Source organism: Clupea harengus, chromosome 24 (genome assembly GCF_900700415.2).
Source record: "Clupea harengus chromosome 24, Ch_v2.0.2, whole genome shotgun sequence".
Lineage (NCBI taxonomy): Eukaryota > Metazoa > Chordata > Actinopteri > Clupeiformes > Clupeidae > Clupea > Clupea harengus.
In genome coordinates, this window is record NC_045175.1 from 7,415,019 (window position 1) to 7,439,360 (window position 24,342).

A 24,342-nucleotide genomic window follows, 5' to 3' on the forward strand; every position below is an offset into this window, starting at 1 on the left:
GGACAATTGTTTGTGCACACATGTGTGTCTGTGTGTGTTTGTGTGTGTGTGTGTGTGTGTGTGTGTGGATGTGTGTGTGTGTGTGTGTGTGTGTGTGTGTAAGTGCAGATGAGTTTGTGTGTGTGTGTGTGTTTGTGTGTGTGTGTGTGTGTGTGTATGTGTGTGTGTGTGTGTGTGTGTGTGTGTGTTTGTGTGTTTGTGTGTGTGTGTGTGTGTAAGTGCAGATGAGTGTGTGTGTGTAAGTGCAGATGAGTGTGTGTGTGTGTGTGTGTGTGTGTGTGTGTGTGTGTGTGTGGGAGTGCAGATGAGTGTGTAAATACTGTGTACACTAAGATTTGCAGTTTTGCTTGGTGCTTCTGAATGTGTTCATGTGACTGTGTGTGTGCAGACCTATCAGCTGCTCTTTAATGTTAGGATGCAGTGAATGACGTGTGTCTTTGTGCAATTATTGGTGTCTCTCCAGTCAGCTTAGAAATACCCTGACCCAACCTGTATGTTTGTGTGTGTGTGAGTGTGTGTGTGTGTGTGTGTGTGTGTGTGTGTGTGTGTGTGTGTGTGTGTGTGTACAGGTGTGTGTGTGTGTGTGTGTGTGTGTGTGTGTGTGTGTGTGTGTGTGTGTGTGTGTGTGTGTGTGTGTGTGTGTGTGTGTGTGTGTTTGTGTTTTAAAGATAGAGAGAAAAGGAGTGAGTTTGCAGATAGGCTTACTTTACTAACTATTAGGAAGAAGTGAGGGCCGATGCTACATATTACTTGGTGTGTGAGTGTGTGTGTGTGTGTGTGTGTGTGTGTAAGTACAGGTGTGTGTGTGTGTGTGTGTGTGTGTGTGTGTGTGTGTGTGTGTGTGTGTGTGTGTGTCTGTCTGTGTGTGTGTGTGTCTGTCTGTGTGTGTGTGTAAGTGCAGATGAGTGTGTGTGTGTGTGTGTGTGTGTGTGTGTGTGTGTGTGTGTGTGTGTGTGTGTGTGTGTGTGTATGTCTGTCTGTGTGTGTAAGTGCAGATGAGTGTGTGTGTGTAAGTGCAGATGAGTGTGTGTGTGTGGGTGTGTGTGTGTGTGTGTGTGTGTGTGTGTGTGTGTGTGTGTGTGTGTGTGTGTGTGTAAGTGCAGATGAGTGTGTGTGTGTGTGTGTGTTTGTGTGTGTGTAAGTGCAGATGAGTGTGTGTGTGTAAGTGCAGATGAGTATGTGTGTGTGTGTGTGTGTGTGTGTGTGTGTGTGTGTGTGTGTGTGTGTGGGAGTGCAGATGAGTGTGTAAATACTGTGTACACTAAGATTTACAGTGTTGCTTTGTGCTTCTGAATGTGTTCATCTGACTGTGTGTGTGCAGACCTATCAGCTGCTCTTTAATGTTAGGATGCAGTGAATGACGTGTGTCTTTGTGCAATTATTGGTGTCTCTCCAGTCAGCTTAGAATTACCCTGACCCAACCTGTGTGTTTGTGTGTGTGTGAGTGTGTGTGTGTGTTTTAAAGATAGAGAGAGAAGGAGTGAGTATGCAGATATGCCAACTTCATTAACTATTAGGAAGAAGTGAGGGCTAATTCTAAACTATTATTTGACCCACGATGTGTGTGTAAGTGCAGATGAGTGTGTGTGTGTGTGAGAGAGAGAAAGACAAAGACAAAGAGAAAGAGAGAGTATGCAGACATGCTAACCTTACTTACTATACATTTTTACATTTTACGAATGCAGATATGTACAAGGGTGGAGAATTGTTTGTGCGCGCGTGTGTGTGTGAGTTTGTGTGTGTTAAAAAGAGTGAAGTATTATGTGTAATGGAGTATGCAGACATGCTAACCTTACTAACTATTAGGAAGAAATGTTTGCTAAGTCTATTATTTCGTCTCCTTATGTAACCAGGCCACAGACACACAGACCAGTGTCTCCAGTGCCCAGCTGTGTGTCTATGAAGAGTGACTGGTCTATGCCTGACGGTCCTAATTTCAGCAGTGGACCACCACAGTCTGAGCCAAAGTGAGCTGTCAGCTATTATATTTTACATTTTTGCATTGTACAAATACACGTACAAGAGGGGACAATTGTTTGTGCACACATGTGTGTCTGTGTGTGTGTGTGTGTGTGTGTGTGTGTGGATGTGTGTGTGTGTGTGTGTGGATGTGTGTGTGTGTGTGAGTGTTTGTGTTTTAAAGATAGAGAGAGAAGGAGTGAGTATGCAGATAGGCTTACTTTACTAACTATTAGGAAGAAGTGAGGGCTGATGCTAAATTATTACTTGGTGTGTGTGTGTGTGTGTGTGTGTGTGTGTGTGTGTGTGTGTGTGTGTGTGTGTGTGTGTGTGTGTGTGTGTGTGTGTGTGTGTTTGTAAGTGCAGGTGTGTGTGTGTGTGTGTGTGTGTGTGTGTGTGTGTGTGTGTGTGTGTGTGTGTGTGTGTGTGTGTGTGTGTGTGTGTGTGTGCAGATGAGTGTGTGTGTGTGTGAGAGAGAGAAAGACAAAGACAAAGAGAAAGAGAGAGTATGCAGACATGCTAACCTTACTTACTATACATTTTTACATTTTACGAATGCAGATATGTACAAGGGTGGAGAATTGTTTGTGCGCGCGTGTGTGTGTGAGTTTGTGTGTGTTAAAAAGAGTGAAGTATTATGTGTAATGGAGTATGCAGACATGCTAACCTTACTAACTATTAGGAAGAAATGTTTGCTAAGTCTATTATTTCGTCTCCTTATGTAACCAGGCCACAGACACACAGACCAGTGTCTCCAGTGCCCAGCTGTGTGTCTATGAAGAGTGACTGGTCTATGCCTGACGGTCCTAATTTCAGCAGTGGACCACCACAGTCTGAGCCAAAGTGAGCTGTCAGCTATTATATTTTACATTGTTGCATTGTACAAATACACGTACAAGAGGGGACAATTGTTTGTGCACACATGTGTGTCTGTGTGTGTGTGTGTGTTTGTGGATGTGTGTGTGTGTGTGTGTGGATGTGTGTGTGTGTGTGAGTGTTTGTATTTTAAAGATAGAGAGAGAAGGAGTGAGTATGCAGATAGGCTTACTTTACTAACTATTAGGAAGAAGTGAGGGCTGATGCTAAATTATTACTTGGGGTGTGTGTGTGTGTGTGTGTGTGTGTGTGTGTGTGTGTGTGTGTGTGTGTGTGTGTGTGTGTGTGTGTGTGTGTTTGTAAGTGCAGGTGTGTGTGTGTGTGTGTGTGTGTGTGTGTGTGTAAGTCCAGATGAGTGTGTGTGTGTAAGTGCAGATGAGTGTGTGGTGTGTGTGTGTGTGTATGTGTGTGTGTGTGTAAGTACAGGTGTGTGTGTGTGTGTGTGTGTGTGTGTGTGTGTGTGTGTGTGTGTGTGTGTGTGTGTGTGTGTGTGTGTGTGTGTGTGTGTGTGTGTGTGTGTGTGTGTGTGTGTGTTTGTAAGTGCAGGTGTGTGTGTGTGTGTAAGTGCAGATGAGTGTGTGTTTGTAAGTGCAGATGAGTGTGCATAGATATATATAAAGACTAGATGTCTCGTCCGCGTTGCCGGCCAACGGAGTCGAACGTCCGCACATGGCGGCCATCTTGCTCCAGTCAGTTCGCTCACCCATAACATTGTGTTGGTATTGGTATGTACTTTTTAAATAACCATAACTTGCTCAATTTTCAACCGATTTTTAAACGGGTTGGTTTGTTATAAACGTCAGTTATGTAGTTATGACACTGCATACGTATGAATAATTATGCTGTGTTCTAAAAAATAGAATAATGATCTAAAATAGGTACAACATTTCCCTTTATCAAATACATCAAGACATGTTGCATGTTTAAATCCCTGTACAGAGATGTATTTATAACACTGCATACTTATAAATAGTTATAATTATAATCTGGGTTTTCATATGAAAATAACATTAAACAGAACAGATATTTATGTTAAATCAATATATAGGCTACTAAAACTCAGCATACAAAATGGCAACATGAGATATATGTATACTTTTATAATAGGAATATTACTAATATAATACAATAATTTGAATTATTACATGTTTAGTTTAAACAAGTAATAATTCAGTTTATTGTATTATATTAGTAATATTCTTTTTATAAAAGTGACATTTATTAAGATTAAGATTTCCCTTTACAAAATATACATCAAGAAATGCTGCATGTTGAAAATCCCCACCCTCTAGAGAAAACTAGACTACTGTGGAGGTATACACATGGAGGATAGAGATTAAAAAAATGACCCAAAAAACAGTGAAATCAATAAAAAATAAAAAATATTTATTAAACGATAAGGATTAAAAATAACAATAAACAAGAATATAAAGTGGTACAGGAGGTAGAGGAGTCGTTTAGTAATCGGGAGGTTGGACGGTTGCTAGTTCGATTTCCCACTCCTCCTTACAAAATACAAACAAACAACAAGGCTGACTGCTGTCAGTTTTTTATTGCACAAACGACTCACTGCAACACACACGTGTTATATATGGAGGCAACACAGGACACACACGCAGGCCTGAGGTCGCTGTGAATTCTTTTTGCATGTTTTTCTGTTGGGGTTCTTAGTGGAGGAAACCCTTTGTGTTACCAAGTGTGTATGGTCCTTGAGCAAGATACCGAACCCCTAAACTGCTCCTTTGGATAAAAGCGTCTACTAAATGTAAAGTAACAGGAGTGTGGTGTAAATCAGTTAATGGAAGAGAACCAAAAGTGTGGTGCAAAGATCAGTCCTGTAAAACCAAACAAAAAGTCAAAACACAGAGGGGAGAGAAGCAGCCTCGAGCACAGACTAGGCAAGCCTTTTCGCGCACCTGAGAACTCCTGCGAGAGAGAGAAAGAGAAAAAAGAAAATGGGCGGGCCGACAGAGATCTAATGCCCTTTGAAAAGGACTGTTTTGTTGAGCTTTTGTCGCATGTTGTTGCTCTGTAAGCTAAGTGTGGTCATTTTAGCGATGTGGTGTAGCCTCAGCTTAAAAAACAGGGACACAACTATTGTTAGCAGCGTATGGTGGTGGCTGTCTATGCCATACTGCGTGTCGCCGATGTGCTCCCCGAGCACAAACACATCCTCAGACCCGATCCTCTTCCGTACAAGGTAGATGACCTCAAGCAGTTTGATGGGCTGTGATCGTCTAAAGGATGATGCCTGGCGAATGACCCACTCTGCTGCCCTGATGACCCTCACTGTGCCCTCTGATGGAATCACCAGGCCTCCATTGTTTTTTAGTGACAGCAGGTGGTAGCTCTGGTCCTTAATGGCAGATGCAGCGTCTGTCACCAGGCTGGCACGGCAGACATCACATGGGAGCTTTTTCAGAGCCCGTCGCACAACAAATCCTGAAATTTGAGTTAGTATAATAATATCATAACTTATAATAATAATAATTAATATCAGATTGTTTTCCCACAGATTTTACTATTGGCTCTATCGGTTATAGGCAAAATCGACTTTCAATCAGCCTTTACCTGAAATGTACACAAGAGCGTTGTCCACAAGACCATCGAAGCGGACGGGAAGGTAGCTGTGGTCGTGTACTAGGGCAGGAATGTCATCAAACGGGGATGGAAGATCTTCTCCTCCTGCTGCAGAGGACATATCTACAGCTGATATGCTTGTAGAGGTGTCGATGACCGCTGCTAGGGACTCTGTCTCATCCTGTGCTGTTACATTGCCTCTGCATGATTCAACAACTCCACACCGGGCCATCAGCTTTCTGAAGATAAACTTGAACTGGCTGGCATTAGGGTTGTTATTCCAGCCACCTTAAAAAAAAACACAAGATATACGAGTATATTACACAGATATTCAATATATGCTTTAAAATGTTTTATGCTTAAAAAAAAGACAAATTAGAACTAGCCACCCCTGAATGATCTTTCCACATAAATTATGTTGAATAACATTATCAAACAATTCAGATTGTATCAGTGGTGATAAATTCTGCAAACAGATAGTCAAACACACAGACATTTTTCTAAATACTCAAAATAGTTTGTGACACAAAAAAACATATGGAACGACAAACTGAAAACAATACAAGCATTTGCTGAAACTTTGTGACACGTAGTGTTGCGGCTGGTAAATATAAATTATGAACCCTACCGGATGCTCTGATGGAGTTAAAGAGAAGCTCCAAGTGGTCCTGGCTGAATCTGTAGGTCAGGACATATAGCTGTCCTTCAAGCAGCACAGGAACCATCGACATCAACGTGTCAATGTTTATTATGTAGCCCAGGACAGAGAGGAACCTTCAAAAGCAAATATTGTATTACTATGATGATTCTGCCAAAACAGGACACAAGAATGCAGGTATACAAACTAACAGTATAGGGTGAAAATAGTGAGTGCTCCCAGAGCAGCACTTCTCACACAAATCCACAATTCAAACAATTCACTTCATTGCCACATTTGTGGGGGTGGGTAAAGCTGACTAGTTTGCATCCCTGACGACCTTAAAGTATAATCAGTGTGAGGTTTAAGATCCTCAAAATTACTTTTAGGACACTAAACCTTCTTGAATCAATTCACAACATAACATGCAGACCATGCAATACATACCATTATGACACCGACATCTGGGGAGAAAAAAACTAAATACAAGAGAATTGCAGCACAGACAAATTTGCAGACAGCAAACACATTGGAGCAAAATAGTATCATATGAATAATATATATACGTACCACTTTATGAACTTGACGCAGACAGAAAAGAGCATCTCATGAACTCGATGCAGACAGGACAGAACATCTTACAGGACAGAGCATCTTATGAACTCGATGCAGACAGGACGGAACATCTTACAGGACAGAGCATCTTATGAACTCGATGCAGACAGGAGGACAGAGCATCTGAACTCGATGCAGAAGATAGTAGATAAACAAGAGAACAGAGCATTTGTTGAACTTATATATAATTGAACAGTCATTATTTTAAAAGACCTCTTTGTTCGGTAAAGGGGTTTGCCATCCTCCATCTTCAAAGTGAGCAAGTACCCCCTGGCTTTTACCAAGAACTCCCTGGTGCTTGTCCAATTCCTAGAACCAAGGGGGGCTTTGAACCCTTTGGCTCTGGGATTGCGACTGTTCAAGATATCAAACAGCCTGTCTGTTATCTATAAACAAATATCTAAATTAACTGAAAGCACTGAAAATCATCACTTTAACTTAGTGTCAACAGGTGTCAGATAGTAAACACCCAAGTATGATGCTTTTTAAAATTAAATTGCTGCATTGCTTTAAACCTGCATTCACATTTAACAACCACCCTCGTTTTGTAGCTGACCAACAGATCAGCTGCATTACCTTAATAAATTCTGAAGTTGCCTCACTATCTTTGAACTCTGCATAGCCCACGTCCTGCAAGGTGCGGAGCGCCACTGCCACAGAGTTACTCAAAGTCTGAGCAGCCAGGGAGACCTTGATTGAGTTTATAAGAGCACATTAGCACTACAACTACAAACATCATCAAAAAGAATAAAACCACAATAAAGCCCTAAAGCCCATTTCTATTGCGGCCCTCTATACATAAATCATCATGCAAACATACCTTCATCTTCTGATTAGCAAAGTTCACATGCTTATCTGTGACTCGGTTGGCAGCATGTAGTCCACTTTTCTTTTGGACATTGTTCAGCTGAACAATGTATTTCCAATTGATACTGCCAGTTATGCTTCTAATTGGGCTGTATGCCTGCAGAATCAGATTTTTTTTTACTGCACACGTCAACTAAAAAGCACCATAGTCTGCACAATTATGTAAATACAATCAAAATGTATAAAAAGCAGAACAGTCAACCAGAGCAGATAGGCAATAATGAGCATGTACCTGCAACATATTGCGTGTCAGCTTCAGCATGTGGCAAGCGTCCATCATAACAAAAACATTGTCATGGGTTACTGGATGTGGGAAATGGGTCTTCAAGGGCTCACAGGGGTCTGCTTTTAGATTGCACCCAAGTTGGGAGCACATGCTGACATTTGATGCATGACCATCCATTGTCATGCACACCACCCGTATCTGACGATGATGCAGCTCGTCTAATGCATGTTCTACTAGCACCTTCTGTGATTCTGGTGTGAGGGACTTGGTCAAATAATAAGCAATCGGAGCTTTCCAATAACCTTGAAGCCCAACCACCATAAACACAAGCACCTCCGAAGCTATGTCAGTCTCATTCAAACGATCCCCCATGTCCACATATCCAAACATTGTTTGTGTCTGAGGATCATGTTGAACATGTTTTTTAATGGACATGGCATCCAGCATCAGAGTGACACATCCATATTTAATCTCATCTTCCTGACGGCGTCTTTCCAGCATGTCCAACATCATTGTATTGAGACCAGGTCTGGCATCAAGAGAGCTCAGCCACCTTGTATAATTAAAAAGTAGACATTTAACCAAGAGCCATTTAACCACTAACCCAAGCATCCCCATATTGTCTGTAGTGCTTAATGTAATTCAGTGTAAATTTAGACATCATGAAGAATACCTTTGCAATGAACTGGGATGTGGCAGGTGAATATGAAGAGTATCTCTCAGGTAGTGATATGCCTTTGGACCATGCAGATGGAGCGTAAGGGCAAAATCTCTCTGGGCCTTGGTGTACTCTACGCCCTGCCTCGACAGGAGATGAACCGGAAGATCTGAAATTCAATTAGCAAAAGTGATTCAGTAGGTTTCCTTTTAATAGTAACTAGGAAGTCAACAAAGAACATAAAATACACAAAATATTCAATGTAATATTTGTATTTTACCTGAGTAGCATTCAAGCTTGTCTTTCAGCTCCTCGTTGATGAGATTTTTCTCCTTCAGTTCCTCCAGAAGAGCCTGCATGTTGTTCTTGGCCCTCTTTTCTCTCCTCACGGCATTGCTCTTCTCCCGCTGCAGTTTCCTCACTCTCGCTGAGGCTTCTGCAAGTTTGGCCTTTATAGCCTTAGGGGAAGCAGGCAATGCATACAAGTGGTCAGTGGCCTGCCGCTTGCGCCTCAATCTCCTCTCTCCAGTGAAGTTCATTGGCAGGTTGTCATCCGCTCTACTTGAAGTGGTTGTGCTTCTTGTTGCTACCGACTAAAATAAACAGTAAAGAAGTTTTAAGTGTCTAAATTGTGTTGTAATAAACAACACATTATATAACTTGCAGAAACAAAAAAAAATAAAGTGTGACATTGAATCACATATTTATATTGTTACATCAATCTTATACACCTTAAATTATTGTTGCTCAGTGATACACATACCCTCTGAAGATGAGCTGGAAATTTGAAAATGGTTGGCCCAACACCGTCTTTAAGCCGGACAGTCTGCCCCGTCCTGTCAAAATCCTCACTCCTGAAGTGCTCACTGCAGAGCAGTGAACTATCAGAGGCAGCAAAACCGTCCCTTCTTAGGGCAACTTCCCACTTCCTCCTCCTCTCTCTGGTTTTGGGAAACCTTAAAAAAGTGAGAAATGTACCCAGATATATAAATTATAGTCAACATTTTCAATCCGTATTTCCATTTACATTAAGGGTAAGGACACAAATACACACCTAAATGATCATATTTTTGGGGTAATTGTATGTATGGATGGATGTATATATGTATGTTTGCATGCATGCATGTATTTACTTTAAGAAACAAAAGAAACATTCAGTGATTGTGTAAACAAACATATTCTTAAAAGCCTTCTTTTAACAACAATCTAGCAATAATAATATGTCATAGCCCCGCTGTTCCTGTATATACTTCCATTAAGTAACTAATGATTATCCTAAAAATAAATCATAATATTGTAATATCATACACGTGAAAGGTGATTCCAATGGTTCTCGTTTTGAGACAACGGCGATTAGTGCATCCGTAGGCTGCACAAAAGTCTGGCATCTTCACTTGCAACAAAGTCAGCAATTTCCTGTAGAAATCATAATGTAAGATGTTTTTAACAAACTCACCTTAAGTTATATTGAAAAGAAAGAACAATTCTGCCTCTCCCACTGATGTAAAATTACTGGGTAGTAGCCAAGCCGTGATACACAACTAAGCTGCACGATTAAGTCGTTTTTCAAAGAGAAAAGCTGCGATTTCAACATGTACAAGCATCCAGAATTATAACCACGTTAATAACGTTTGTAAGAAACCAAACCATTTGTAAATCCGTCAAGATTTCAGCGAGATAAGAGTATTAGCGTTTGTGCTGAAATGTCATAGTACTGTAGTAAGTATCACTGCTAGTGTTAGTTAGTCAGCTGCATGGAGCCGTGCCTGACAGCTGACCGACAGATAGCCGCTGCTTAACACACACATTGTTGCAAATTGTAGATCACAGGCTACATATCGTAGTGTTCCCTTAGTTTCGCCCCCGCGATTAAAAAAGTGACAAACCAAATATTTATAGATCGAAAAATCTTTAATTAATTAACAACCTGACATGTTTCAGTAGTGGTGGCTGTATAGATTACGACTGGTATCATGTTTGGAATTCAACTGAAACGTGTTTTACGTTTTGAGTTTTTGTGTAGACTAGCACGCAAAATTAGCTGATACAGGGGGGGGGGGGGGGGGGGTCCTCTCGTGAACATCTAATTCTGCCGTCAGCTGCGAAAGGCGGGAAACCCTCAATTTAAAGAGAGAGAGAGGTATCGGTGTCGGTTGAAAGACTGTATGTCCCACAAAAATTCTTGTCGTGAAATCAAATTCATATAGTTCGTCTATGACAATTTGTATAAACAACAAATACATCACTGTCTAGAACACTTAATTACGCTGTACAACTGTAATTCTTTACACACAGAAATCAACAACACGTACACGTAAGGGGCGGGGTTGGGGAAGGGGCAGAGGTAGGGAACGATACACAGTATAGGTTAATAATATCCTCCTCGGCTTTCAGTGGTTTAATTTAATGACAAGTTGCCAACGAAGCAACACAGACTAGTGAAACTGAAATGTCATAGTACTGGTTAGTAAGTTAGCGATAGTATCTCTGCTAATGTTAGTTAGTTAGCAAGTAGCCTACAGCTGTGGCTGACACCTGACCGACAGATACATTGTTGACAGTTGACACACACATTGTCGCAAATTGTGCATACATATTATCTATATAATAATTATAGGTTAAATAATATATGACATAGATGATAAACAATGATACTTACAAGAAACACCGTTCGTCAGCCGCAATGCAATCTTGTCTTGTAGGCTACTCGATTTGTCAGAGCTGGCTGAATGAATGGACGTGATCTCTCGCGCTACATATTCAAATATATATATATCAAAGCCAATCAAAATACTACAAAGACGGGCATTCTAGAACATATTTTGAGCTCTGAGCTAGAGCTTGCCGCCCTGCCTGGCTGGCTTGCTTGAGCCCGTGGCGTGTAGGCTACGCAACTAAACATTTGGTCATTGTTTTCTTTTCTCTCTTTTTTTAATTTTTAATTTGTGTTCAGTCTGTTGTTGGTCACAGTGGGACAGCGCCAGCCGGGGACAGGTCACCAAAAAACGGGCACTGTCCCCGGAAACCAGGAACGTCTGGTCACCTTACATCAGATACCATTGATCCTGACAGAAAGCTTTCCTGGAGCAAGATGGCCGCCATGTGCGGACGTTCTAGACTCCGCTGTAAGACATCTAGTCTTTATATATATCTATGTGAGTGTGTGTGTGTGTGTGTGTGTGTGTGTATGTGTGTGTGTCTGTAAGTACAGGTGTGTGTGTGTGTGTGTGTGTGTGTGTGTGTGTGTGTGTGTGTGTGTGTGTGTGTGTGTGTGTGTAAGTGCAGATGAGTGTGTGTGTGTAAGTGCAGATGAGTGTTGTTAGATTCCAGTGATATTTCTCATTTACAGATATCTTGTGTATGTCCCTCCACCCTTACCAGGCCCGTAGGCCCAAATTATGTTGTGCAAGATTCCTCCTGGCGCCTGGGTTCTTAGGCTGAAGGACATTGATCGACTGTCATGGTCATGTATTTGTATGTGTGTGTGTTAGAGATTGTTATGCATTTCATTCGGTTTACGTAGTGTATGTGTGTGTGTTAGAGATTGTTATGCATTCCATTCGGTTTACGTAATGCCACCAGTTAAATTAGCCTGTGCCCGAGGCTCAGGAGATCGGGGATCAGAGCGGGATCAGAGCGACTCGCGGAGCAAGGAAGACCATCTCCTGGAAGACGACCCCCGACACGCACCCGCGTGTGCCCGGCGACTCTTAGAACTCTGCTCAACTTAGAATACTTAGTGCTTAGTGATATTTCTTGTCTGCCACAATAAATATCATTGGCTCTGATCCGAACCGCTCCAGCTTCCTTGATTGAGACAACCAACTAGACCACCTTTTAGAATTAAGTGTAATAGCCTAAATATAAAAAAGAATCTTACAGTGTGTGTGTGTGTGTGTGTGTGTGTGTGTGTGTGTGTGTGTGTGTGTGTGTGTGTGTGTGTGTGTGTGTGTGTGTGAAAATAGAAACACCATTTAGTTAAGAAGCAAAATGATGGTGACATTTTGAAGTTCATTGTTCAGTGTTAGTCTTCTTGAAATGTGGGTTAGAGAGACGATAACAAATTTGTTTAATGCTGATCTGTTTTGCTTATTTGTTTGTTTGTTTGTTTGTTTATTTAATAATATTAATTCAATTATTTGACTTTTTCTCTGCTTACTTTTTCTGTAACTCTTTCTGTTTCATTTCATCTTTCTCTCCTCCTTATTTTGGATAATTCTTTGTGCGTGCATGTGTTTGTGCTAAGTGTTTGCTAAGTCTGTTATTTCGTCTCCTTATGTCACCAGACCACAGACACACAGACCAGTGTCTCCAGTGCCCAGCTGTGTGTCTATGAAGAGTAACCGGTCGATGCCCGACGGTCCCAATTTCAGCAGTGGACCACCACAGTCTGAGCCAAAGTGAGTTGTCAGCTATTATATTTTACATTTTACAAATACACATATGTACAAGAGGGGAGTGTCTGTGTGTGTCTCTGTGTGTGAGTGTGTGTGTTTTAAAGATAGAGAGAGAAGGAGTGAGTATGCAGACATGCCAACTAAGCTAAGTGAGGGCTGATGCTAAATTTGTATTTGGTGTGTGTGTGTGTGTGTGAGTCTCTGTGTGTGTGTGTGTGTGTGTGTGTGTGTGTGTGTCTGTGCGTGTGTGTGTGTGTGTGTGTGTGTGTGTGTGTGGTAGTGTGTAAATACTGTGTACACATGTGTGCGAACCTATCAGCTGCTCTTTAATATTAGGATGCAGTGAATGGTGTGTTTCTTTGTGCAATTATTGGTGTCTCTGCAGTCAGATTAGAAATACCTTGACCCAAGATGCTCGTGTGTGTGAGAGAGTAGGACAGAGTTTGTGTGTGTGTTTTTGCAAATCCTAGTGTAAGGTTTTCTTTTGCATCAATGAATAATGTGACTCTTTGTGTGATTTATCTGTCACTGCAGTGTTCTGAGGAATGTTCTGACCCAGGATCAGTCCGGGTGTGGAGTATGTGAGCAGCTACTGAGGGACCCAGTCATCACCACCTGTGGACACCGTTTCTGCAGGCAGTGCATCAGCAGCTACTGGAGCCAATCTGGTCCATCAGGAGACAACAGCTGTCCCCAGTGCAGAAAGAGATTCAGAGCACAACCCTTTCTAAACCCTGACATAACCATGGCACAACCTCTGTTATACCCACATACAACCATGACACAACCTCCTGTATATCCCCAAACAGCCATGGCACAATCTTCTATCTACCAACACAGAGAAATGATGGCACAGCTTCATCTAAAGCCATCTACAACCATGGCACAAGTTCCTCCATATCCACCCTCAGACTCGGGGCAAAACCCTCTATACCCACACTTACATATGGCACAGATTTCTCCACAACCTCCTTTGGATGAGTCCATAGTCATGGAAGAAAGCAAACATCTCCAAACTGAGCATGCGCCTGTACAACGGACCAAAATAACAGGTGAGCCTCGAATTATTTCTTTCAGAACTGCTTTCAGGAGTTGGGTTCCTGCACGAATAGAAACACCATTTAGTTAAGAAGCAAAATGATGGTGACATTTTGAAGTCCATTGTTCAGTGTTACTCTTCTTGAAATGTGGGTTAGAGAGACGATAACAAATTTGTTTAATGCTGATCTGTTTTGCTTATTTGTTTGTTTGTTTGTTTGTTTGTTTATTTAATAATATTAATTAAATTATTTGACTTTTTCTCTGCTTACTTTTTCTGTAACTCTTTCTGTTTCATTTCATCTTTCTCTCCTCCTTATTTTTCTCTCATTCATTCACTCTTTCTATCTCTTACCTCTGTCTGACTGGGTTTATATATATATCTGTCTCTTTGTTCTCTTTCATCTCTCTCACTCTCTCTGACCCCTGCCCCCCCCCCTCTCCAACTCTCAGGTCTGGCCAGAGTGGATGGTGGGGTTCAATTGGACATCCCTGCTGACTCTGGAGGGCCAAAACAAGGAGGGGGTAAGGACCCAATGTCGGTGATTTCACATTTGGATCCAGCGCATGTTGTTGTAATTATGATATTTCTAAGTAGGTGAGACTTTGGGATTCATAAGAGCTGAACAGGAAAAAGAAGAGAGGTTTTATTTGAAGTTTAAGTGCAAAAGACGTTAGAGAAGAGTTGGGTCTTCAGCTGCTTTGGGAGTGATGCTGCAGAGTGTGTGGAGCTGCAAAACTCATCCCACCACAGTGGCACCACCGACAGCTTTTTGGCTGACTGGTGTAGGGAGAGACCACCAGACTCTCTGCTCATCAGCAGCATGCACTGGTGAAGATGGACTGTAGACCTGGGTGAGGGTGTTTAGATAGGAGGATGTTGTTGAGGGGGTGGCTACCATCTAGTGGAGCATCAGAGCATAAATCAGAGAAGAGAGATAAACAGAGGTGTGACGTGTCCTTCATTGCTAATAAAAAAATGGTACCACTATGTATTGGGTGCGGTTCAGGAAATATGTCAGTACTGGTTTTGTACAAATGCAAATTTCACTATATGGTTTGTTGGCATGTATATTGCTTTACTTATGTAGCGCCCTCTCGGGTACAGTTGACTATGCCACCCCTTGAAGTGGGCTAAATTATATCGGAGCAAGGGGAACTCAATAACGCTATTGCCATAGTTTTTGAGAAAGTATAAAAAGAATCTTTATTAATAAATATTACACAACAGTGGAGTTGGTTGGTCACCAGATAAAGGAATAATAATACAAAAATACATGGACACAGTATGGGGACTGGGGAACCTCGGCAATGGGCCACTAGGAGAACTGATGTCAGGCCAGGTCTCTATAACACACGTGATCTTGTGCACATTAAATAACACGTGTTTAAATTCAGGGAAAACGCACTACAATATTCAAGACACTCAGGTGATATGTGACAAGGCAATTAAGAGTTCAAACTACATGCACACTGCAATCTCTGTAGGCTACTAGAGTGAGAAAAACTACAGAGACCGGCTATCCAGGGTAAGTTACTAATGGGCCTTTAGGCACCGAGGCTATTAGCTGTGGAGGGGGGAGGGAGACACATGGACTGGAAGTAAAGTAAGTAGCCTGCGGCTCACATTAAATAAGTTGCACCTCTACATAGGCTTCATAGGCCGATATGCTACAGGAACATAAACCAACACAATAAAGTAAACAATCTATGAGCGCCACCAATGCATCAAGCACATGTAAAAGAGAACAGCAACTAGCACCCCTGTGTAGCTGCGAGGGTCTAACAGTGTTTAAGTAGACTACGACCACTGTGGCTGATGGCTTCTGGAGAACAAATCCCCCACTGCTACGGTAACAGTGCCTCGCAGACACTTGTTACGCACAATAACAACACGGCTTCACTCCCTCACACGCACATCAAGCACATCAACATACAGCGGCTCTGCCAACGTCTGCCCTCCTGTAGATTTCACGCAGCACCCGTGACGCTGCTTCACAGCACCCAGAACCAGTGGTGTTGACAATGAGCTACCGGCTTTGGGACCCCGGGTGTCTATACATAAGCCTGTTCGCAATACGTCAGGCAGCTTAATCAATCACGTCCCATTTCCCAATTAGTGACGTAGTGCTATGTGACAGGAAGAGCGAGACAGGAAGAGAGAGAGACTAACTGTGCAACTGGAGAGGGAGAGGGAGAAGGCACCAAACTATTATTAATGGCCCACAGGCTACACCTACATTGGTTTTGTTTCATACGTATTGGTCATTATGCACTTGTTTGCAAACTGTTTGTTATGCGTTTCACATATGAAAGAATGTGAACCTTGGTAAATGTATTTGTGAGACTTGGAGATTGATACAGACATGTAAAGTTAAGTATAAGAATACATAAAGAAGAAAAAAGTAAGTTTATGCATGCAACATGTTTAAAACAGTGATAGTTGCTTAGAGAAAGAAAATAGGAAAAAAAGAAAATACAAATACAAAAATAACCACAGGAAAGGTGCAAGTGAAATGCTACACTGATGATGCATACAAAGCTAAAAAGTGAAAATCATATTTTAAGATTAAACCAGTTATTTCCCAATTTCACCATATTACATCTGACTTTTGTTGTCTTCAGATTTCAATGCAGCAGAGAAGATTAAAAAGAAGAAATCACTAAAACAGAAGCTTCAGGAGCACCTGAAACGAAGGTTTTCTGTAGTACATCAAGAGTCTGGAGTTTCTAGTGTACAAGATATCTACACTGAGCTTCACATTGTAGAGGGCCGCACAGGTGGAGTCAACTATACACATGAAGTGTCGACAATTAACATGAGCCAGATTGGGAGAGGACCAAGCTCTGCAGATAAGCAAGTCAAGTTGGCAAACATGTTCACAGACAGGCCTGCCACAAAAGTTTTGACTTTGGGAATTGCTGGCGTGGGGAAATCTGTTGCAGTGCAAAAGTTTGTCATGGACTGGGTTGAGGATAAAGCAAATCAAGATATTGACTTTGTTTTTGTTCTTCCATTTCGGGAGTTAAACTTGAAGAAAGGTGAACACTGCAACCTTCTTGATGTTCTTCAGTTATTCTTCCCTCATCGGAAAGATTTGGAATACATCCTTGACTTGAGTGAATGCAAAATTCTTTTTGTCCTTGACGGTTTGGATGAAAGTAGGCTCAAGCTGGACTTTGGGAAATGTATTTGTACGCTGGAAGCAAAGTCATCAGTAGACATTCTCATAACAAGTCTCATTAAAGGTACGCTAGTGCCCTCTGCACTCCTCTGGGTTACAACCAGACCAGCTGCAGCCAGTCAGATCCCAGCAGAATGTTTCAACCTGGTGACAGAGGTTCGAGGATTCAATGACCTCCAGAAAGATGAGTTCTTTCAGAAAAACATAAACAACCCAGAGAAGGCCAAGAGAGTCATTGATCTTATCAACAAGAATAGAAGCCTCCACATCATGTGTCACATACCAGTATTCTGTTATATTATAGCCAGTGTGATGAACAAACTACTGGAAGATCAGAGCAAAGAAGAATCAGCCAAAACTTTGACAGAATTGTACACATTGTATAGTGTCTCTCAGATAAAAAGAATGGATGACAAATACTCAGATGACAAGAAGATGAGTGCAGAAGAAAAAGGACAGTTCCTTGTTCAACTTGGGAAATTGGCATTCAAACATCTGGAGAAAGGCACCCTGATCTTCTACAAAAAGGACCTGGCAGAGTGTGACATTGATGTAAATTGGGGAGCACTGCAGGCTGGAGTTTGTACACAGATCTTCAACGTAGAGAGTGGTACAACTGGAGAGAATATGTTCAGCTTTGTGCATCTCAGTGTACAGGAATTCTTGGCAGCTCTTTTTGTTCTTCATGAAGGTGTTCTTCAAACAAATTCCTTCCTCAAGACACGGAAAGAGAAGATCAGATGGTGGTTCAAACACTCAAGGTTTGATCTTTACAAATGTGCTGTGAAAAAGGCCCTACAGAGCCAGAACGGACATTTGAATCTTTTTGTCCGTTTTCTCCTTGGCCTGGCTCCCATTTTGGAGCCAGAAATCGGGTCCCCCCTGAATGTGGTTTTGCCACAGTTAGCTATCAGAGAAGTGAGCATCAAGAAAACAGTTCAATACATCAAAGAGAAGATCAGGGAAGATATCTCACCAGAACGGATCATCAACCTCTTCCACTGTTTGAACGAGTTAGGGGACAACTCACTGGTTGAGGAGATCAACAGGTAATTAATACAGACCCTTTCATATTCAAAGGAATTGGTAAATTGCATGATTAGTAGAGCATGGTGTCAACAACACCAGAGTCAGAGGTTTGATTCTGAAAAATGACATGTACTGTAACTGTTTGTGGTTCATAAATGCATTGAAATCATCAAGTCTGTGCAATTGTGTTCCTCCTGATAAAGGAATAGTTCTCAAATTATGTTGTTAACTTGTGTCAAAATGATTATCTAGGTGTCCAAAACTATCATCAGAAATGATTTCTTCTGTAGTGAATAGGAAATTGATGTTTGTCGGTATTGATGCTATTTTCTGCTGTTTCTTATCATTTGTATTACTCTATTCTTCTGGACTTTGTTTTGAAAGTAGAGATGTGCATTCGCTTTTTAAATAATAGGCTAATAATAAGAGGCGTTTTAAGTACCACTAAGATTATGAATATGTTTAACATGTTACCCAGGTACATAAACTCAGCACATGAGGAGAATACCCTGACTCCAGCCCAGTGTTCAGCTTTGGCTTATCTGCTGCTGATGTCAGATAAAGACTTGGATGAGTTTGATCTGAAGAAATACCTGAGATCAGAGGAAGGGCTCCGCAGAATGCTTCCCGTAGTGAAAGTCTCTAAGAGAGTTTGGTGAGTAGAGTTTTGGGTGGGTTCTGCGGGTAAAGCCTTGTGAACAACAATGATACAACTTGGGATCATTTTGAAAATGTAGTCTGACATACTGGCTGAGAGAGATGCTTATAAACACGGAGTGTCTTTAACTGTGTATAATCATGAATAAAAGCGTCATAATTGTATATGTAATTGAGTTACCTCGACAATATGATGTTTAATCTTCTTTTCTAAACTGGCTTAATCAATGTCAATGCTGAATAGTATCAAATGTGTACATATATATTATTACATACATTCATAATATTTTTAAACAGGCTAAATCAGTGTCACCTCTCCAAAGCAAGCTGTGAAATGATGGCATCAGTGCTGCAAGGGACACCTTCCCATCTGAGAGAACTGGACTTAAGTGACAATGACCTGCAGGATGAAGGAATGGAGCTGCTCTGTGTGGGACTAAGATATCCACAATGCAAGCTGGAGACAGTGAGGTCAGTTATGAGGCATATAAGAAAGGCTTATTCTGCAAATTCAATAACAATTCCTCAGAAATGTTGCATCTGAGTTTGTGTGTGTGTGTGTGTGTGTGTGTGTGTGTGTGTGTTCCCCCCTTCTCACCGTGACTCACAAGAAGAGTTAGGCCCTAATGTGGGGACACAATGGTTGGGTCAGGGCTCCCCCATGACAGTGGTTGGACCCAGGACACCTAAATAATACAATTTGGCTGCCCCATTTAAAGGGTGCCTCACTCCATGAGGAGAAGGGGAGACAGGCATGAGAGGCCATGAAAGGTGTATGAGCAAATAAAAAAACACTTACCTGCTGTGAGGTGAAGTGTGTATCTAGATGTGTGGATACAGTTTATGTGCTTAGTTTATGTGCCTAGTTTTTTGGGCTTAGTTTGGGGCCTCGCTTGTGAATGTGCCAAACAGGTGCCTAGTTGCTGGAGTACTTTGGGTACTGTCTGTATTTTGAATCATGTTTATTTATTTTGTGGGGTCCAAACCAGAGAGTCTCTGTTTAAATAAATATGTATATTTTGATAAGAGCCACCATCTCCTGCACTGGGTTTCCCCCCACTTAACCACCAAGTTGTCCACATCTCAAAAAACGCCTCGGTCCCTCACAGTGTGTGTCTGTTAGTTTCTATCCATATGAAACACAGAGAACAAGCAAAAGAGACAGAGATACAGAGAACAATGCATCAGCTATCCTTATGTACAGATGTGTCCTGCTGTATTATTCTGTATGAGCATGTGTGCAGTTTTTAAAGGGAAAGGATCAAAATTACTTGGAGGTCCAAAATGCAAGCTGGAAACATTTTCGTCAGTTAGTATAAAAGATTACCTAAAACAATATATTTTATGAATGTGTAGTCTGACTCTGTTGTCTCTTGTTTCAGGCTGATCGGTTGTCTCATCACACATGAGGGCTGTTCTTTCTTGGCCTCTGCCCTAAAATCAAATCCCTCCTACCTGAAACAGCTGGATCTGAGCTACAATCACCCAGGAGACACAGGTGTCAGAGAACTCACAGACAGACTGAGTGATCCCAACTGTAAACTAGAGACTTTCAGGTGAGTGCTGGGTGTTTATCTGGGTGTAAATAATATTTTGATTTTAGGTGACATATTCTGGATACTGGCTATTCTCCCCATGTATCTGTGGGCTTTCTTCCACATCCTAAAATGGACACAGTGGTGATTCTTGGTGTACGTGACACAGGCTGTTGCTGAGGGCACCAAGGCTCAAGGGGTTCGGAGGGAGATTTCTAATGGAGGGGATGGGAATAGTCTTTTCACTAAGAGCACTAACTGAAGCTACTGTATATCAACTCTAATACATTTACCTTTCAGAATGATCTCTGTCCAGATGAGCATTTTATCTCTGTATCAGAAATAATCTCCATCGATACTAACATGCCTTAAAATGCAAATCACATGACGTACACTGGGCATGCACTCTATGTAGGGCTGATAACGCTGCTGGACACAGGCATTGTTGCAGATCGCTTGAATAATAGCTCGCCTCCTGCACATGTAGGCAGTTGTAGCATAAGCAGAATTTAACTGCACAACAGCTGCCAGCCAAGACAACAAGGTCAGCTACGCTTATAATTCGTTATCCACGTTGCATTCGCCACTGGAAGTCAAGGCTGATGCTGCTGTTTTCCTCCGGAAAAGGGTCACATGATATAAGCGTGTCGAATCAGGGAAGCATGTGTTGTGACTAATACCCAATCAGGAAGCGAAGGTGGGTGTCTGCATCATCGTTTCCAAAAGTGTTGGGACTAATAAGACCCAGTGTTAGGTGAAAATTCACACTCAAGTTTACCTTGGACAGACTATTATTTTATTCAATATGCATATCGGCTCACTCATGTCTTGGCAGACAAGAGAGAGGCACAGGCTCACTTCCAGACTGCAGCAGACGAGTGAGAAGCAAAGCTAAACACATTACACAAGGTTTATATAGTATGAAGTTAGTATTCTCTGTCGCCAAAGCACTAGAGAAAACGTCTCGGTTACTTACGTAACCTCGGTTCCCTAAGCAGGGACCAGATATAACAGATGGGACATGACGTAGTCATGGAACCAATCGAAGCACTATTCACTCACGCCGGAAGGCTGAGATTCATCCAATCCCTCTCCTGAGCCCGCCCCCTCAGGAGCCTATAAGTAGGGATGGTCACTGTCGAATCGGTCTTGGAAAAGAAACTAAGCGTAGAAAACCTAATCCAAGAGCAAACACTGTACACGCAACTTTTTTTATATCTGGTCCCTGCTTAGGGAACCGAGGTTACGTAAGTAACCGAGACGTTCCCTATTGCAGTTGGACTGCGATATAACAGATGGGACCGCATATCCTCACATGTGAGACTCCTTTCAATAAGGCCCAAGAAGAAGAGACCCCCCGCGTAGAGTGCGCATGCAACTTCTCCGGGGGATCTAAAGACAAACTCGTATATGACAACACGATAGCCTCTACTATCCAACGGGAGAGGCTCGGTTTTGACAGAGGTCTGCCCTTTGCTCGTGCGCCAAATCACACAAACAGCTGATCCGATTGTCTGAATGCCCCAGTGCGCTCTACATAACAGTGAAGAGCGCGTACTGGGCAAAGCTTATTCAAACGTTCCTCCTCTGCTGATGCGAAAGGAGGAGGCGAGAATACTGCCAACTCAATCACCTGATTGCGGAATGGGGTTGCCACCACTTTAGGTGTGTAAGCAGCATTAGGTCGCATAGCCACTTTGTCCCCAGCGATCGAGAACTGAAGGCACGATGGGCTGAAGGACAGGGCTTGCATGTCACCAACACGCTTTGCTGACGCCAGTGCCAGTGCCAGTGACAGTGCGGTCTTTAAAGAGACAAATTTTATGTCCACCGTCTCCAGGGCCTCAAACTTTGAGGCCATCGTGCCCACAGCTTCCCCGAAGACACCCTGGACGCTGACTGGGGCGTCCAGCAGCGGCGCCTTCTCTCTGTCGGTCAACTTTGCCAGCGACAGCCAGAGAGACCTCTGTGTCGCCACAGAGGCCCCCATGACCCTCCCCAGGGCCTGTGAGGTGCAGCGGGTGAGGCGGAGAGACAGGTCCGTTGCCCTACGGAGCTCCACCACTGTCTCGTGACCACTTCCCAGCAACGCGGCCAACTCCGTCAGGAGTTTGGCTTGGTAGCGCGGTAGGAGCGCTGCGGTGTTCGTGGAACACGCAGCCTGCCCAGCAGCCAAATAAGCCTTCTCGGCCAGAGCTGCCTGGTGCCTGGCCACTCGCGTGGGCAGGAGGGGTCTCTGGCCGAGGCGCATCGTGGGAGAGGTGGGCGAGAGGTAGCCCGCCACCGTGTCCTCCACTGGTGGAAAGGAGAGGTAGCTGCTCTCCTTGGCTTGGTCAAGGTGGAGGTATGCAGCAAAGCCCGGCACCGGGGCACGTCCCGAGTAGGGAGTATAGTTATACCACTATAGTTTGTCATGTCCCATCCGTTATATCGCAGTCCAACTGCGATAGGGAACTGATGATGTTGGTGCTGATGTCCTCTGTTCCTTCTCCTTACATCCACAATCATCTCTTTAGTTTTGCTGACATTGAGGGAAAGGTTGTTTGATGGCACCATGTCACTCAGCTTGACACCTCACTCCTGTACGCTCTCATCACCACCAGTGATCAAGCCTATGACAGTGGTGTCATCAGCAAACCTGATGATGGAATTGCTCTCATAGGAGGCAGTACAGTCATGTGTGAAGAGTGTGTAGAGCAGGGGGCTCAGCACACAACCTTGAGGGCAGCCAGTGTTCATGATTAGTGTCTTTGAGGAGAGAGGCCCAATGCTGACAGATTGTGGTCTGCTAGTGTGGAAATCCATGATCCAGCTGCAGAGGGAGGGGATAAGGCCATGAGGAAAAAATAACCAGGCTATAAAATATATGACTGTTTTTGTATTGGCATGCTTAGTTTTTCCCCTGTTGATCTACAGCACGTATATAGTTTTGATTGATTCAAATGATACACTGATAACCAATCAGTTCACATGCTAAACTCACAGTTTTGTGCCTCAAGTGCATTTTCTTCTCCCCTTCTTTTTTGAGGTATGACCATGGAGGAGAGCTCAGGATTAAACCAGGACCGAGCAAATGTGAGTGATTTTATTCATTTTTCCTTGAAAAAATACATGCACATGATTGTATATGAACACATGGAAACATTTTGGTGTGTGTGTGTGTGTGTGTGTGTGTATGGAAAAGACAAAGAGGTTGTGTATGTTTATAGGTTTAGTATTGCATGTGATCATGTGTGTGTGATCAGGCGGATGTTTCTTTGTTTTCACTTGGTCCTTTTCTGATGCCATTTGACTTGTGACAATTCATGAATGTGATCAAGTCGACTCCCAGCTCATACTGCAGTGTCTGGCCCTGAAAACTGCTGCCAGCTTACTGCCATAAGGTTATCATGACATGTGCCATCATGACAATGAAAGCTGAACAGAATTTATATCTGAAACTTACTGAACCAAGCCTGGCAGTGTTTGGTCTGTGATGCCTACCTTAACACACCTGAGTTTTTGTGTTGTGTCTTTTTTTACTTGCCTGCTAGTGTGTGTGACAGATTGTGTTGTTTTTGTTTTGTGTGTGTGTGTGAATGAAGACATTTCACATACTTGTTCCTGCACACACAAGAGATCATACATATGCTTCCTGAACCACACACATAGAGATAGAGATACAGATACAGATACATTCACACACACACAAGATATTGCACATACAGTGCCCTCCGCAATTATTGGCACCCCTAGTGAATATGAGCAAAACAGGCTATAAAAAAATATGTCTTTGCTGTTTATCCTCTTGGTCTTTCACTCAAAATATTCACAAAAATCTTACCTTTTCATTGAAGTAAAACTATTGAAAGAAAAAAAAACTGTTGACATTAAATAAATATTTTTCCCCAAAACATGTGTGCCACAATTATTGGCACCCCTTAATTTAATGTTTTGTGCAGCCTCCCTTTGCCAGGATAACAGCTCGGAGTCTTCTCCTATAATGCGTGATGAGGTTGGTGAACACATGGCACAGGATCTGAGACCATTCCTACATGCAGTATCTCTCCAGATCCTTCAGATTCTGAGGTCAACGTTTGTAGA

At 42.5% G+C, this 24,342-nt stretch overlaps 3 protein-coding genes across 3 annotated transcripts; 2 read left to right on the forward strand and 1 right to left on the reverse strand.

Moving 5' to 3' along the window:
* Positions 1-1,229: 1,229 nt before the first annotated feature.
* Positions 1,230-14,560, forward strand: LOC116219013. The gene is made up of 5 exons (XM_031561851.2): positions 1,230-1,967; positions 2,689-2,802; positions 12,705-12,818; positions 13,350-13,867; positions 14,307-14,560. The coding sequence occupies exons 1-5, from the start codon at positions 1,813-1,815 to the stop codon at positions 14,453-14,455; spliced, it is 1,050 nt and encodes a 349-aa protein (XP_031417711.1). The 5' UTR covers positions 1,230-1,812; the 3' UTR covers positions 14,456-14,560.
* Positions 4,642-5,846, reverse strand: LOC122128735. Its single transcript, XM_042703452.1, has 2 exons — positions 5,407-5,846; positions 4,642-5,277 (listed from the first exon to the last, which is right to left on the reverse strand). The coding sequence occupies exons 1-2, from the start codon at positions 5,645-5,647 to the stop codon at positions 4,811-4,813; spliced, it is 708 nt and encodes a 235-aa protein (XP_042559386.1). The 5' UTR covers positions 5,648-5,846; the 3' UTR covers positions 4,642-4,810.
* A 2,381-nt stretch (positions 14,561-16,941) lies between the features above and the next one.
* On the forward strand, positions 16,942-23,409 carry LOC105905832 (NLR family CARD domain-containing protein 3-like). Its single transcript, XM_031562519.2, has 5 exons — positions 16,942-18,087; positions 18,546-18,722; positions 19,022-19,195; positions 20,107-20,280; positions 23,288-23,409. Exons 1-5 carry the CDS (start codon positions 17,309-17,311, stop codon positions 23,340-23,342), a joined length of 1,359 nt encoding a protein of 452 aa, XP_031418379.1. The 5' UTR covers positions 16,942-17,308; the 3' UTR covers positions 23,343-23,409.
* The last annotated feature ends 933 nt before the right edge of the window (positions 23,410-24,342 follow it).